This window comes from Chelonia mydas, chromosome 6, assembly GCF_015237465.2.
Source record: "Chelonia mydas isolate rCheMyd1 chromosome 6, rCheMyd1.pri.v2, whole genome shotgun sequence".
NCBI classification, from domain to species: domain Eukaryota; kingdom Metazoa; phylum Chordata; order Testudines; family Cheloniidae; genus Chelonia; species Chelonia mydas.
Window position 1 is genome coordinate 14,556,134 of NC_051246.2, and position 16,671 is coordinate 14,572,804.

The window sequence follows — 16,671 nt, forward strand, 5'->3', positions numbered from 1 at the left end:
CTAAACAATCCCAGTTCCCTCAGCCGTTCCTCATAAGTCATGTGTTCCAGTCCCCTAATCATTTTTGTTGCCCTCCGCTGGACGGACATCCTTCCTGTAGTGTGGGGCCCAAAACTGGACACAGTACTCCAGATGAGGCCTCACCAGTGTCGAATAGAGGGGAACGATCACATCCCTCGATCTGCTGGCAATGCCCCTACTTATACACCCCAAAATGCCATTGGCCTTCTTGGCAACAAGGGCACACTGCTGAGTCAACAACACGGAGATCCTTGGCAGGGGCTGGCAAGTGGCCAGGGCACTGCAGGAAGAGCGCTAGCATCCCTGGAATGCAGAGTAATTCCAGAGTGCACAAAGGAACACAGTGATTGCAAAGACATATGTTAAGGTGCCATCTCTCCTGAGTCCCTACGCCCCTGGTGTGCCCACGGCTAGTATAATACTGCTCCTCTGCCTGCCTCCCTACACCCTGGTGTGCCCATGGCTGGTATAACACAGCTCCTCCACCTCTATCCCTACACCCCTGGTGTGCCCACGGCTGGTATAACACTGCTCCTACCCCTGCGTCCCTACCCCCCCTGGTGTGCCCATGGCTGGTATAACACTGCTCCTCCCTCTGCGTCCCTACGCCCCTGGTGTGCCCACAGCTGGTATAATCCTGCTCCTCTGCCTGGCTTCCTATGCCCCTGGTGTGCCCACACCTGGTATAACCCTGCTCCTCTGCCTGGGTCCCTATGCCCCTGGTGTGCCCACAGCTGGCATAACACTGCTCCTCCGCCGGCATCCCTATCCCGCAGTGTGCCCACGCGTGGTATAACACTGTTCCTCCCCTGCGTCCCTACACCCCTGGTGTGGTCACGGCTGGTGTAGGTCCTAGTATCTCCATGTGTCCCTCAGTCTGCACTGTGCCTGGACCTAATGTCTGACACTCCCTCTGCCCCGCTTGCCTTTTCTCAGTGTGTTCCCACCCCGGTCTGTGTTCTCCCATGCCCTGAGCACATCCCCAGGCTTGCAGCAAGCCCAGAGCTGGGGCAACTGTGGAGCCTAGCACTCATCACTACAGTCACAAGACGCCCAGGGTGGACCCCTCCATGTATGTTTGTGTGGCTCAGCCTGCAGGCACAAGGCAGGGAAGAGGCTGGCAGCTCTGGAAAGCTGAGGAGGGGTTGGGGCTTCAGCAGGCTCCTAGGCTGGGTGACCGAGATGCCAGAGAGGTGGCTGAGATGAGGGACGGAGCCCATGGAGGAGCAGCAGCACCGGTGGGTGTAAATTCCCTGGGCGCAGCACTCGGGCCTTTCGACACCGTTTCCCACTAATGGGAAACTTGGAATCCAGCGAGTGCTCGGACCCACAGACAGCAGCCCAGGGCTTAATTTGTAATGAAAGAGGTGCTGGGGCTATGAACTGCTAGGCCCAGAGGTGCTGGGGCTATGAACTGCCAGACCTGGAGGTGCCAGGGCTCAGCCCTGGCACAAATTAAGCCCAGAGCAGCCCCTGTTCACTCCCACCCCTGTCCCACCCCTAGCCCCTGCAGCAGGGCTGTGTGGAGCCAGCTCTCACCTTGGTGCGGTCGGGGTCACAGAAATCCAGCAGCGTGTCGCAAATGTGATAGCCCAGAGATTTGAGATCCTCTGAGGTGAAGTGGGAGTCGCTCTTCCTGCCTGAAAGAGGGGCAGAGACACAGAGTGAGGGCCCTGGATTCACAGTACACCAGTCTGGTCCTGGCGCCCGCCTTTCCACCCCACCACATTCTTGGGGTTTGCCCAGCAGAGGGCACACAAAGCAGCACAACCCACCTTCCCCAGGCTGCTCTCCCTGCTATTGGGGCCCTTTGGCTCCATGGCACTTTAGATCTCAATGCAGCTGTGTGACAAAGTGGGGATTTTCTGTGTTTTGTATGAATACTGTGTGTGCCTCAGTTTCCCCTCTATGCTGCATGGTTAACTAGGGGTGGGGACAGGCTGTTGACTCTCGGGCAGGCTATGAGAAAGGTGTGGCTGGTGCTTGCTGTCTCAGGTTTGGGGCCCAGGCCATTGGAGAGTCCATGGAGGCAATGGCAAATGGCAGGACATTTGGTACCTAGCAACGACAATGGATGGCCCAGTCCTCCACAGGCAGCCAGCCGTGTGAGACCAGCTGGTTAACAAAGGACTGAGAGGGGCCAGGTTGGGAATTGGGACACAGGGGCACATAGGGACAGAAGGGGAGCCAAGGGGGTCATGCCATGTGGCTGGGGCTCTGGGGATCCAGAATGGACCAAGCCATAACTTTCTTTTCTCTGTGCTAACCAAGAACTTGCCACACCTTGGTCCATACGCTACTGACCCTGCTGCTTTTACAGCCCTGGCTGAGTCACTGCACATGCTAAGTTGGGGGGTGCCCCGCTCCCTCGGGTGCCCAGCTCAGGCGAACTCGCTGAAGGGAGCTTGCAGCGTGAAACGAGTGTTTGAGGCTTAGAGCTTCAGTCCTGGGAGGCGGTAACAGAGTAAGACCTGAAGGGGGTCTGGCGCCTGAAGGGGTCCTCCCAAACTGTCCCAGAGCTGCTCCAGAGCACTGGACCTGTGGCTCCATGCCATGCAGCAAGGCCGACGGGGCACTGAAAGGATAGGGCTGTCCTGAGCAATGTGCCTAGCTGGCACCATGCAGCACTGGGATTTAGCTCTGCCTTCAGGCCACAGTTTGCTGCCGGACCTCTCCCCTGCTGTCTGCATGCAAGTCAGCCCCCACACTCACCTCCTGCTCCCACTTCTTGGGAGGAATTGGGGCCACACAGCCCTAGAGCCTCAGGGCTTGTCTATGCATGCAGCAATGCGCACTGTGGGCTGTGGATGCTGAGGTGCCCTGACGTGTTGGGCACAAGTAGGGTCCACACCAGTCAGTGAGTGCATGAGTGGGGTTGGGAATTCACACCCACATGCGCCCTGCTGCACCATGTAGACAAGCCCCTAGACTCCAAGTCCAGAAGGGACCATTATGATCATCTCATCTGAACTCCTGTATAGCACAGGCCAGATAACCGCCCTGGAATAACTCCTGGTTGAACCAGAGCAGAGCTTTTAGAAACACATCCAGTCTGGATCTGAAAATTGCCTGGGGTGGAGAATCCACCAGGACCCTTGGGAAGTTGTCTCATTGGTTAATTCCACTGTTGAAAATGTGCCCCTTATTTCAGTCGGAATTGGTCTCGCTTCAACTTCCAGCCATTGGAACGTCCAGCCTCCTCCTCTCCACATCCCTTCTCTCCCTCCTCGGTGCTGTCACCTTCCTCACCGCCTGCACCCCCTCCCCACAACCCCACCGCTGACCTGCACCCTTGGGCTCCCCTCATCTGCCCCCCACTCTGGGCAGGGTCTTGCCAGCTTTCCGAGTGAAGATGGACACACCCCGCTGAGGCTTGCCCCTGCCCCTTCTCCATCTCCTTGCTCATTGGCACAGAGGCTTCTCACGGGCTCTCCATCCCTAGCCCCACCGCCCCCTCGACCCCATCCCCTCCCCTGCTAACCTCCCTGTGCCCCACTTTCATCCCTCCCCGCATCCTCCCCTCCCAGCTCAAGCACACTGCTCCCCCAGGCTCAGAAAGCCAGCCCTCACCTCTCAAGCCCTGCAACCCTCTTCTCCCACTCCCCCCTGGACCCCCCACTAGCCCTCTCTACTCCGCTCCCACCAGTCTCTGGGCTGCTACGGCCCCATCCCCCTTTGTCTCCAAGGCATTTCCCCTGGTGCCTCCCCACCTTGCCCCGCCAGGCGTTCCAGGCTCTGCCCTCCCCAGTTCTCCTCCCACCTCTCTGGCTGCCTCACCTGGAGCGAGCAGAGGGGCGGGGCCTTCCTCCAGTGCCAAGGGGGTTAATTCCCTGGGGAGGCGCAGCTGAGCCCACCCTGCCCCCTTGAAGGAAGTGTAGGGGGGCGGAAGAATAAGAGCAGCCTGGCCCTCCCTGCAGCGTTGCAGCAGACGGGAAGGAGGCAGACAGCGATCCAGGGAGCCGAGCCCAGCCCAGCCCAGCCCAGCCCAGCCCTGCCCTGCCCTGCCCTGCCCTGCCCTGCATTGCCCGAGGAGGCTGGAGGAAGGGTCACCCGGTTGCAAGCCACAGAGCGACACATTGCTCCGGTCGTGCATAAGGTAGCAACCGCTTGTTTCCCCACTGACCCCATGGGCCCCGGGCTAGGACCCGGTGCAGCAGCGTGGACCTGGAGTCCCCAGTCTCGGGGGCTGGCCAGGCACAAAACTTTAGGCCGGGACGCCTAGCCAAGTGACTGGCTTGTTGCTCAGCCCGCATCCCTGCCCCAGCCAGGAGAGTGAGGCCATAGCCCGTTTCAGTGCTCAGCCCCCACACCCCAAGAGGCCAGAGTCCTAGCGTGTTTGGGGTGCCCCCAACCAGGGACCGGGGATTCCCACCGACTGGCAGTGTGTGCTGGGTCCTCTAGTGGAGACCAGGCCAGAAGAGCTCACTGGGCTGATGCGTGGCCGCAGGTCAGGCCGCCTGACGAATTTCTGGCTGGCCTGTTGACTCCTTCTTGCCCCCAGAAGGGGGCGCCCTTACCCCAAGAGGGAGGAACCCTACAACTTGGTGGAGAACACAGACCTTACACACATCCCCCCCCACCCTGAGTCGAGGGGACGAGCTAAGGGTGAACTACAACGCTCCCCATGGAAATGGGATTGAAGGAACGAGTACCCAGCCATGACATGGTGGATATGGAGATGCTGATAAAGCGGCTCACAGAGAGCCAGCAGCAGCAGCAGCTTCTTCAGCAGCTGGGCAGTCAGCAACAACAATTAGTCCGAGAGCTGGGGGCCCAGCACCAAGAGCAGCAGCAGCAGTGTTTGCAGCAGCTTGCTGCTCCGCTCCCGACCCTTGCAGGCCCCAGTTCTGATGGAGAAGCGACCCCAACCAGCTCTGTGGTGCCCTTTCACCTAGCTAAGATGGGGCCCGATGATGATCCAGAGGCCTTTCTGGTCACATTCGAGCGGGTTGCCTCAGCATCTAAGTGGCTCCCCGAGCAATGGGCCACCCTTTTGGCTCCATACCTAACGGGTCCAGCTCAGGCCGTGTACTGCAGGCTCTCGGTGGCTGACGCCCAAGACTATGGGTGCCTGAAAAGCGCCATCCTCGATGCCCTCGACATCACGCCTGAGACCTTCCGGCAACGACTAAGGGGAAGGACATATCCACCAGGGGCCAGACCAAGGATGGTGGCTTAGCAGCTGTAGGATGCATGCTGGAGGTGGCTACAGCCCAAGCAGTGTAAAGGAGCTGAGGTTGCTGAGCAGGTGGTTCTCGAGCAATTTGTACACATCCTTCCATCCCAAGGAAGGTCATGGGTCCTTCACTATCAGCCAGCAACACTGAACGAGGCTCTCTTCCTTATGGAAAATTTTTTGGCTGCTGAGATCCCTGTCGGCCTTGGACTTCCACACTGGCAACCTCACTAACAAAAGAGGAACGGCTGTGAAGTCAGGGAAACAGGCCTGGCCTTGACCCAAAACGCCCTGATGGAAGAGACATCACCAATAATCAGCGGTCGTCCAAGGCATCTAGGAGAGCCCCCAGCCATAGTGGGGAAATCCCAAATCCCAGGCAAGTCGACCCACTCGACAAAATCCAAGAACAGGCCCAGACACTCTGAAATTGGCCCATGTTTCGCCTGTGGCCGTTTCGGCCATCTCTGCCGTGAATGTCCAAGGCAGGTAGCTTTGGGCAGGTCTGGATCGGCAAAGCTCAAGCCCAAAAACAACCCTCTGGTAAGCTGATGATCCCAGTGGAAGTTGATGGGGTACGGGTTTCCGCACTCGTAGACTCAGGGTGTGGGCAGACACTCATCCGCCAGGACCTCATTAAGACTCCAGGCCTGCCAGAGGGGATGATTCACGTTCAGTGCATTCATGGCGATGTGAAGCCCTATCACAGTAACTTGGGCACTGTGATGGTGAATGGTGAGACTAGAACCCTGAGTGTAGGCCTGGCTTCAAAACTAGCATACCCCATTATCCTGGGCCATGACAGGAGGGGATTTGCGAAGGTCCTACACGCTGCAAGTCCTGAGTCCAACTGTCCGGAGTCAGCCATTGAACGAGACCTTCTTGAAGGGGAAGGGGAGACACCCACTGACCCTGGCACCAGAAGTGGGGAACACCAAGATAGTGAGCTTGACACCCTGGATGAGGAGGCCACCCCCAGGCAACCCAGCAGTGAAGAGATGTGGAATTTGGGGGCCAGCTTTGCCCAAGATCAATGGGAAGACCCCACACTCAGTCAAACCTACAAACAGGTAACCAGCATCAACGGGGAAAGTCATGGAACCTCACCGGGCAGGAAAGTACCCCCAGTTTGAGTTGATGGGTGACCACCTGTACATATTGACCATGACCCACAGACCCAAGGGCTCAGTTGGTGGTGTCATCCTGTGACTCACCTGTGATGTCCCTGCCACAGGACATCTGGGCCATGAGAAAACAATGGCTCAAGTTCTGGCCCAGTTTTTCTGGCTGCGGGTGCACCAAGAAGTTAGAGACTTCTGTAATTCCTGTCCAGAGTGCCAGCTCGCCACCCCACAAGGAGTACCAAAGGCCTGCCTCGTCCCACTCCCATTAATGGAGAGCCCCCTTTGAGAGGGTTGCCATGACTTGGTGGGCACCCCTCATAAAAAGCATCACTAAGTTCAAGTACATCTTGGTGGTCCTGCACTACGCCACCTGATTCCCGGAGACAGTTTCCCCTCAAGAACACTAAAATGCAAACCATCGCCTTGGAGTTGCTCAAGATTGTTGTCTGAGTAGGCCTTCCTGGGGAAATCTTGACAGACCACGCAAAGAACTTTACATTATAGCTGCTCCACCAGGTCTGCGATTTACTAAGGATTTAAAAAACTTGGGCCCTCTGGCTATCCTCTGCAGACTGATGGCCTAGCGGAGTGCTTCACAGGACCCTCAAGGCTATGTTGTGTAAATTTTCCCCAAAGGAGCTCTGCTTTTGTGACCAACTCATCCCGCCACTACTACTTGCTATCTGGGAGGACCCCCGGTCATCAACACAGTTCTCCCCCTTTGAACTATTGTAGCAGCTGCGGGGACTCCTGGACCTCATGCAGGAGAGTGGGGAACAGGTACTATCCCCATAGCAGGGCCTCCTACAATAGGTCTTGGAGCAAGAAGGGGCCCTAGTGAGGGAAAATCCATGCAGCGTGCAGAAGGCCCAGGAGCAGACATACAACAAGGGAGCCCACAGAGAACTTTCTAACCCAGCGAGAGGGTCCTGCTCTTGCTTGCCTCAGTGGAATCAAATCTACTGGTGCAGCGGCAGGGGCCCTCTGAGATTATCTGCTGGGTAGGGCCAGTCACCTATAAAATCTAGCAGCCCAACAGCAAAAGAAACAGCAAGTCTACCATGTAAATCTCCTCAAGCTGTGGAGGGAGCAAGAGGGGCTGCAGGCTGGTACCACCCCAGAGGTGCTGGTGGTGCCAGCCCAACTGAGCTCTGTCCCAGCTTGATGAAGGGAATCAGGCAGAACTCCTGAAGGGCAGGGGACAGCCTTGTTCCAGCAAAACTCTTATTTCCCCGTCACCCCAGCTCCCTCCCAGCCCAGCTACATGTTAGGATAGTGTTGCCCTTACCCAGAGTTGAGCCGCTGAAGGTGGACTCCATGGTGTAGCTGTTGGGGATTCCCATCCTCCACATCACAATCCGTCCCGTCCCTTCTTTACTCTTCTGGACCTTAAACTTACAGCTGTGGAAAGAAAACTACAATGCCCTGGGTGGGTCAGTGCGGGGGTGGGGCAGAAAGAGATCCTGGCTCTACCCCAAGGTGGGATTGCTCCTGACAGACAACCCCTTTTCCAGGGGTCCCCATGTCCCAGCTGGGCGGCTTTCCTCATTTCCCTTGGGGACACTATTCCACAGTCAACAGCCCCCTCAGCATTAGGAAGCTTTTCCTGATACTCAGCCCACTCATTCCTTACACAGCCCCATCCTGTTTCTCCTAATTCCTGTGCCTTTTAGCCACCCAACACTAGCAGGCTGGCGTAGCGACACGGCATTAAGATTTACTGTAACTACCCTGCCAGCAGTAGCCTCTTAGCACAACTTTGTCCCTAGCCTCATTCTTGGAAACTGCTGAATAATTTTTGCTGAAACAATCCAAAAAATTCCACCCAAGACAGAAAGCTGCTAGGACAAGTTCCCGCCCCAATGGCTAAAACCCAGAAAAATTATACCCAGCTTAAAACCAGGGCTTGGAATGGGACGGGTTTGGGAACCTCCCCTTAGCGTATGTTGCAAACACGCTTCCTACAGAAACACTAGGGAGAGGATCCTACCCCTACAAAGCCAAGGGGAGCTTTGCCACTGATGTCAGTGGGGCCAGGGCATTCTGTGTTGCAAAGAGAACAAGTCTAAAGGTAGGAGATGACAGATTGAAGGTTGCCTGTGCACCCTTCACCCCGCTGCCAGTTCAGATTCAGTCCCTGGCTGTACATACATGGTACCGGGGGATTGCATACTGCTTTCTCCATAGGGGCCCTGGCCCTAGGTCCCTTCAGCCCTGAATCACCCTTGTGCTCTTGGGGAGCCTGCGCTCTGCACTATAGGGGCAGCTCTGTTGTGCCCCAGAACAGCACCGAAGCCTTCCTGGCTCCATGATGTGATATTTTTTTTTTAAATTCCCCCCCGTGCACCCCCCACCCCCCAACAGTTGGCACATGAGCAGCTGGCTCCAAGAGACTCCAGGCAAAACTGGGACTCCTATGCGGAGATGCCCAGGCCTCGCAGCCAGGCCCCCACCCAGCCCATGGTGGCCAGTGAAGGGGCTCCAAGAGCAAAGACGATCCTTCTCCTCCGGGCTGGATGCATGTAGAGAAGGGCTGTGGGGAACTCCTTCCCTTCCTGTGGGCTGCTCCCACACCCACCTTGTCAGGGGCGTTCTTGCTGAGCATGAGTGGGAAGATGCGCTCATGGAGCCACTGGGAAGGAGCGCTCTTGTTGTTGCAGCCGTACATGAAGACATTGTTCTTGCGGCTGTGCCCATGAAAGTCACAGTACAGCAGAACCTCCCGCTCCTCCAGGACTCTGCACAAAGGAAGAAATCCCGAGCCAATTACACACGTGTACGGATGCATGTATGTAACCATCTGTGGCCTACAGGTGGTATCACAGACTCCTCAATTCAGGAGGAAATTAACACTCCATCCCCAACGCCGCAGAGAGCCACATAAAATCTGTCCCAGAGGGATGATGCTTCTCAGGCCCGGGCTCTGCCCAGAGACAGATTATTCTGGCAAAGTTTGTACAGAGCCAGTTTTGAGCTGCAAAAATGTGCAGATGGGAGACTTCTGCTTGAGAAGTCATTCAGGGTATGTCTACACTGCACTTAGACACCCGTGACTGGCCTGTTCCAGCTCACTCAGGCTCACAGGGCTTGGGCTAAGGGGCTGCTTAATTGCAGCATAGACATTATATTGTGCATACTAATGAATCTCAAGTAGAGACTCGCATTGATAGACAGTTGCAAACTACTTGCCCCAACTGCTGCAGGAGCAGTTACCTCATTGTATGAAGCTGATGTAGTGGCCCCTTGCTATAATTTATCCTGCATAAGAAACATTAATCCTGTTCTTCAGATTAGAAATAACAGATGTTAAAAGCCAATATACTGAAAATCAAAGGCTGCTTTATATCTGTTAAATCCTGCTTGTTTCAGAGAACCCTAGTTGATTCAGGAAACACCTGCTAAATTCCATCGTTTGGGGCTGTGGTTACAAAGACGTATTTCATTTTTTGAAGTAAATTAGTGAAGGTGATACTTGTATGGGGATCTGTTAATAAAACCAAATGAATGGGTGCAAAAGGGAACATAACACCTGACTGAGAATTCAGGGCTAAAGGGAAATTTTAGCAGTTATGACATTTGATGCAAAAGTGAAGTGGAATCATTTGAGAATCATCACAGAATAACTGGGGAGCGGAAGAGAGAAGCTTCTGGATTAGAGGGGACCCTGGGACACACAATAATTAATAATAAAACCTAGCTTTTATCCAGCACTTTTCATCAGTAAATTTCAAAGCGCTTTGCAGAGCAGGTCAGTCTCATTATCCCCATTGTCCCAGGTGGGGAAACTGAGGCACAGAGAGGGGACGTGCCGTGCCGAAGGTCACCCGTCAGGCCAGTGGCAGAGCCAGGAATAGACCCCCCCAGATCTCCTGAATCTCAGACCAGTGCTCTAGCTGCGAGGCAGCACTGCCTCTGTAAAAGTAGAATTCAGTTGAAAATTGGCAGACCTGCCTAGCAGCACTACTGACATCCGTGACAGTTTACACCAGCAGACCACCTGGCCCCTGAGCTCTCACACAGCTGAGCAGCCATGGGTAGGTTTTCTACAGTTGCACATTATAAAATTTCTATTATTCATTTTTTTTTAAATGAGGGAACCCAAAATTTTTTAAATTCAAAGAACATTACTAAGGCTTCGAAGTCAAGTGGAGAACAGTTAGGAAATGCCAGAATTAAACCTGCCTGTGCAACCTTAACTCTGCCCCCCTTGTGCATCTATAATTACCTGATCGCATGCTGTTTTTTCCACAGGACTCCTGCCTCATTCAGTGCACAGGACAGACTGCATTCAGGTCTGTGCTGCGAACGAGACTGTTGTCTGTAGCACCCTACCCCATTTGCTGCAGATGTAGGAGTGTGTGTCCGGAACGAGGCAGGGAACTGCAGGAAGAAAATGGAGAATCCAGCTCCTTTGCAAGATTCTCCCTGGCTGGGCAAGCCACTTTCACCAACATGTCTGCCGGTGATCATTAATTGCGTGTTCTCCATTTTATGGTTGTCCGGACAGGGCTAGTTTTTGAGAGAGCTGAGCACTTGCACCGCAACAGTTTGTCATAGGAAGCTGTGGGGGCTCAGCCTCAAGAGAGCTCAAATTTGGCACCCAAACCTAACCGCCAGTTTTGCCCATATTGGCCGTCATCTCTGTGTGCCTCCGTTTCCCCATTTGTAGAATGAGGATCACAATACCACTCACCAGAGAGATGTGAAAGTAAATACATTACAGTTTGCAACGCCCAGTGATGAGCATCACAGAAGACGGATATGCAAGGGCAACCTTAGTAGTGTGCCCCTTTGTGAGTTTGCATTTTTGATCACCTTAATTGAGGCATTTCCTTGTTTGAGACTGAATGACTTTGCAGCATTAATAATTGTCTCTTAACTTGGATGGTTATGTATGCGTGCTCTCTCTTGCTCTCTCTGTATATATATTTATAATAATCTCTCTTGCACTTTCCATCTGTAAATCTCAAAGCATTTTACAAAGGGGGTCATTCTCCCCATTTTACAGAGGGGAGAACTGAGGCACAGAGCGAGGAAATGACTTTGCCCAAGGATATTCAGCAGGTTAGCGACAGAACCAGGAATAGAGCCCCGCTCTCAAGTCCCTATCCAGTGCTCTACCACTAGGCCACACTGCCTCTAATCAACGGTGTTCTCTTTACCGTGCTACGTTATGGTGCCCTAGCTGCTCTGTGCTACACACCGAGGTCAATGAGCCCTGCTCCTCACCTCTGGATCATGCTCCGGGTGTGCCAGATGCAGGGGAAGGACTCCTTCAGGATGGTCTGATAGTTGCGGTTGAGATCTCTCCCAGCCAGCGAGCAGCGGTAGTTCCCCACAATCACCCCGTCTGGATTGAGCATGGGCACCACCTTAAATATGAAGAGCTCGCGGAGGAGCTGGGCGTCGGGGGAGTCGCTCAGGATGAAGTCCAGGAAACCCCTCATCACCCATGAGCCGTTGGTCTCCCCAGGGTGCACCCTGGCGCTCAGCACCACGGCCTTCTTGGCGGCACTGGCAGCGGGGTTTTGGGATGGGCTGGTGATGGTGAGAAGGTAGACGGTGTTGCCAGCCAGACTGCTGCACAGGACCCGCAGCTTGCAGTACTGGGAGCGGACCGGGTCGCTGACCACTGCCAGCAGGTAGCGCTGCAGGTCCGAGAAGGTGTAGGGGTAAAAGTGGGCAAAGTAGCAGGTGTCATGGTCATGGGGGAAGCATGCCGTCCACGTGAGACAATACATCGCCTGTCCCTCCTCGGAGCTGCACCGATAGTACCGGATGTTGCCCCCCTCTCTCCGCCAGCCCACGCCGTGTGTCTGCGCATCCCTCTGAGAGTACAGGAGTGGCTTCATCCCCATGCTGTACAGGCTCTTGGGCTTCATCAGGTTGACAATGGAGAAGCGATAGGTGATGCCTTTCCTGGTGTTCCTGACCTGGAAGTAGAACCACTGGGTGTGCTTGTTGGTGTACAGGTCCATGCGCAGCGTCAACTCATACTCGTACGGGCCTCTGCAAGGAGGAAAGAGAAAATGACACCTGGAGCAGCTTCTCCCTGTACACACATCTGTGTGAAGGACAGGAAAGGCCATAGGCAGACCTGCTCTGTGCACATCAGCAGCCGGGCTATTGGGCTCTGCTGGAGGGTTGTTAGATACTTTGATTCAAACAGCATTCCCTAGTTACATCTGTGGTGTTGTGAAAACTGAGTTAAAATTATAAGCTACCACTCTAAATTTCAGGGAGTTTCCTGGCCCTGCTTGCAAGCTAGGGGATGACTATAGGGAAGTGTGCAATCTGGTATTTCAGCAGAGATCCAGCCTAGAGTAAGGAGGGATGAGTTGGACCTCTCTGCCTTAGAGAGCAGCCTGCTTTGTCTCACTCTGCTTTTGTGTGGTACCTTTCTGGATTCTAAGCAATAAAGTCATGTTACGTTGCAACTGTCCAGCAAGAGGATTGAGGTTTCTATCTAACTTCTCTTTGTGTAGGCTATGAACAAAGACCGAGATTTCCCCTATCTCTCAACAGCATGCTGCCCTGTGCTAGGGAATAGGTCTTTGTTCCTAGCATTCATTACATGCAATGATATGCAAAAAGTTTAGTTAAAAGGATATTCTTTAAATGGCAACTCCAGCTCTAGATCATTAGGAAATACCAGCTTCACACGTGTCCGAGCAATCTGACCTCTGCCCCCTTGTGTGTCTGTATTATGGTACAGCCTGTAAAGACACGAGCACCTCCTATTTTCCCCACAGGATGACCCATCTCAGTCAGTGCATAGGATGGCTCCTAAGCTTCCCTTCCCATAGACCCTGGTGCACAAGACACGGGGGCAGAGGTATTGGGACTGTTGCTGGCTGGCACAAAGTAGAGCAACTCCCAGGCTGCTCTAACCTGGGCCGGGACAGAGAATCCTCCTTTCTCGCTCATGGGGGCTGTGGGGAAGGGGAGCCTCTAGGCTCAGACCTGGCCCGTCAAGCCCAGTTCCTGTTCCCCCAGCCTGGCAGAGGGGTTGGTGATGGGGTAGCCAAATCTCCTCCCCTGTGATGCAGCAGGCAACCATTGGGGGAGCTGCAGCAGAGAAGGGACAGCTACAGCTCAGTGCGCTCCCAAAGCTGGGGGAGGCAGCGCCCGCTCCCTGGGACGGGGCTGATCCAAACACTTCGGAGACACCGTCCCAGTGAGGCACATCTTCAGCTCCTCTCCTAATGCCCCTGTCCTAATTAATACAGCCACCCCCCAGGGCCATCCCGCTTCCCCTTTGCCTGCCCTCCACAGAGAGCCTGGACCGGGCACCCTGGCTTAGCTGGAAAGCTCCCTCTCCCCTGCCTGCCATGGACAGTCCCACGTCCTCTGCCCTCTCACTCACACTCGGACGGCCTTCTGGAGGTTCCCGCTCTCGAATCTGGATTCAAAGAGCAGGGTGGTGTCCTCTGGACCTTCCAAGCTGATGGCGGGTGACGTGATGGGCCCTCGCGCGCCTCCAACGCGGGAGCAGGTAAAATAGGAGCCTTTGGCCACTGCCGGGAGAGGAGATGCCCTTGTCACACCTGCAGCCTGTGCTAGACCCAGCTCCCTGCGGCATGGCCCTTGTTCAGAATCCCGCTCCCCTCCGATGCAGGGCGGGGAATTTGCTCACACAGTGACTCAGGCTCTGCCCCAGTACAAGGCAGGGAACCTCTGTGCTGCAAGTGCCCAAAGCACCCCCCACTACTGAGCAAACACCCCACTGCAGCTAAACCCCTCGCTTCCCCTGCTTCACGTCCCTCGACCTCAGGCATTTTTCCCCTGACACACACGAGACAGCCCCCTCACTGCCTTCTCTGGGCTCCATAGGGGGCAGCCTGGAATCCCCAAGCCATGATTAGGGAGTGCCAATAATAATGACCCCTAGCTTTCCATCCATAGATCTCAGAGCTCCTCACAAAGCAGGTCAGTGTCACTGTCCCCATTTCACGGAGTGGGAAACCAGCACAGGGAGGTGACGTGACTTGCCCAAGGTCACTCAGCAGGCTAAGGAATAGAACCCAGGTCTCCTGAGTCCCAGCCCAGTGCTCTATCTGCTGAGACACTGCCTCTCCTGCTGATGCTTGCTGCCAGGATGAGAGTGGATGGTGGTGTGCCAGTATCACATTGGCCCCCGCTCTCAGGATTGGAGAGAGCGCAGAGGGATGGAGACAGAGCATGGGCCTGCTCCTGCCCCCACCTCCACGGCTTGGCCTGCAAGAGTAGTAGGGCCGGATCACGATCCTGGTCTGAGCATCTGCCCCATGGGCTGCAGGAAATGGGACTTACGTACCAGGCACAGACACATCCTTGTTACAATGCGTCTGCATCTACACAGCAAAAAATACCCAGGGCGGCGAGTCTCAGAGCCCGGGTCAAGCGATTTGGGTTTGTGCCATGGAGCAGTGTAGATGTTCCCACTTGGGCTGTAGATGAGCTCCAAGACCTTCCCACCTCGCCAGGTTTCACAGTCCAGCTCCAGCCCAAGTGGGAACATCTACACCGCTGTTTTTAGTCCCGAAGTGTGAGCCCCGCAAGCCCAAGTCAGGTGACCCAGGTTCTGAGATTCACTGCTGTGGGGCTTCTTCTTGCTGTGTCGACACAGTAAGAGCCCCAGAGGCAGCACTGCTCCAGGATGGGCTATGTGTGGACACGAGTCACTGGAGCCAGCCCCCAAAGATGGCCACACTTAGGCTTGGTCCACATTTTAAAGTTACGTGGGCATAGTTACAGCCGTCAGCAATATGAGAAAACCACAGCCCTGCCCGACATAGCTGTGCCGACAACACCCCTGTGTGGACACAACAACACCGAGGGAAGACAGCTTCTGCTGACGCAGCTAACATTGTCTGGGGAGGGGGTATTCCTGCACCGACAGAAAAACGCCTTCTGTCAGGATAGGCTACACCTCCACTCAGGGGCTACACTGGCATAGCTGCGCCGGCATAGGCGCCAGTGTAGATATAGCCAAAGGGTATGTCCATACTGGAGCTGGAGATGTAATTTCAACCCCGGATCACACCTCCAGCTCAAGTACCCCAAGTTTCCACTGTTAGAGCAGGCATGTCACGCAAGGCAGCTCTAAGCTGGGCACAAAAGGGTTAAGGAGAGTTCACTGGGAGGGCAGGGCTGGTTCACTGGAACTGGATGTCAAGAGTTGTGCTTGCTGAAGGAGCAGAGGGGGTAAAGAACACCCTACATGCCCTTGGGAGCTATTGTGAGTACCCTCGGGGACACCTGGCTGCTGCCCAATCTCAGCCTCTCTCCTAGGGGATGGTTAGAAAACCAGTAAGAGACTTGGGCCCTGCTAACTGGAGGCTGCTGGGCAGTGACTGGTGGCCATTTCCCATCTCACAGAGCCAGCAAGCCGCTTATGAGCTGAGATCTCCAGAATCTGCCTCCTGCTGCAGGACAACAGATCAGACAGGATTCAACTCCTCAACAGAGAGACACATCAGGCTGTGGGATCGCTCCTGTAGGGAAGGGGTGGGAGCCACATTGCCAGGAACATTTGCCACTAGAAAACATAGCACAGGGAACAGTCCTGTATTGGGACCTCTGGGTCTTTCCCACCCCAGCGGTGATCTGGGGATGAGGCGTGCTCTAGAAAAGCCAGCATTCAGTCATTTATAGAGGCCTCAGCCACTGAGATCCAGCCCATTCAAGTTTTATGGTTTGACCAATGATTTCCCAATTAATGCCTGAGCAGGTCAACATTGGCTTCATTGGGCTTTGGATCTGGCCCTGGGTTAGTTTAATGTCTCATGCGCTGGAGATGAGAATTGTGTAGATCTGTCACCCGAAGTGTAGAGCAAGATTTCCTGTGTGCAGCCAGAACCCCCGAGTGTTTCACATGAAAACAGGGAGCTCTCGTCCCACGCTGTGTCGGAACCGGAGAGGAAACAACACCTTACAGCCAGTGTTCTCAGAGACCAGCCAGGCGCGGCTCAGCCCTGCCCCAGAGCAGGTCTGAAAGGGGCTTTACAGACTCCTGGATTCCACGCCCAGGTTATCAGTGTTGTTAGTGTATGAGCCCATACCTGGCTTTATGTGATAGACCACGGTTCCTTTCTCCTTCCCCACAATTAGTGGGGCTGGCTCATTTCCTGTGGGCTGATAGAATGGCTCCGGTTCAGACGGCACCCACTCTGAGGAGACAGGGGGAATGGTTCCAGTTATTATTGCAGGGGTTTCAGATGGTAACCTGCCCCACAGGGTAAAGAAACGTGCTCTCCTGAAAAGAGCTCTGAAACCCCTGTGCCATGTAGTAATAGAGCGAAAGGCATGACCCTCCCCACATGTTCATTCTCAGCTAGTGTCCTCTCTTCCATACCGACAAACCTGTGA

General features: G+C 54.8%; 1 protein-coding gene across 2 annotated transcripts in view; it reads right to left on the bottom strand.

The window, feature by feature from the left end:
- Positions 1–16,671, bottom strand: part of AGBL2 (AGBL carboxypeptidase 2) — a 48,398-nt gene that overhangs the window by 23,535 nt on the left and 8,192 nt on the right. For both annotated transcript variants that reach the window (XM_037898672.2, XM_043549729.1), the window contains exons 6-11: positions 16,365–16,472; positions 13,688–13,838; positions 11,551–12,330; positions 8,900–9,059; positions 7,610–7,736; positions 1,561–1,661 (exon numbers count right to left, since the gene is read on the bottom strand). In XM_037898672.2, coding sequence (XP_037754600.2) covers positions 1,561–1,661; positions 7,610–7,736; positions 8,900–9,059; positions 11,551–12,330; positions 13,688–13,838; positions 16,365–16,472 — 1,427 coding nt within the window. The remainder of the gene's footprint in view (positions 1–1,560; positions 1,662–7,609; positions 7,737–8,899; positions 9,060–11,550; positions 12,331–13,687; positions 13,839–16,364; positions 16,473–16,671) is intronic.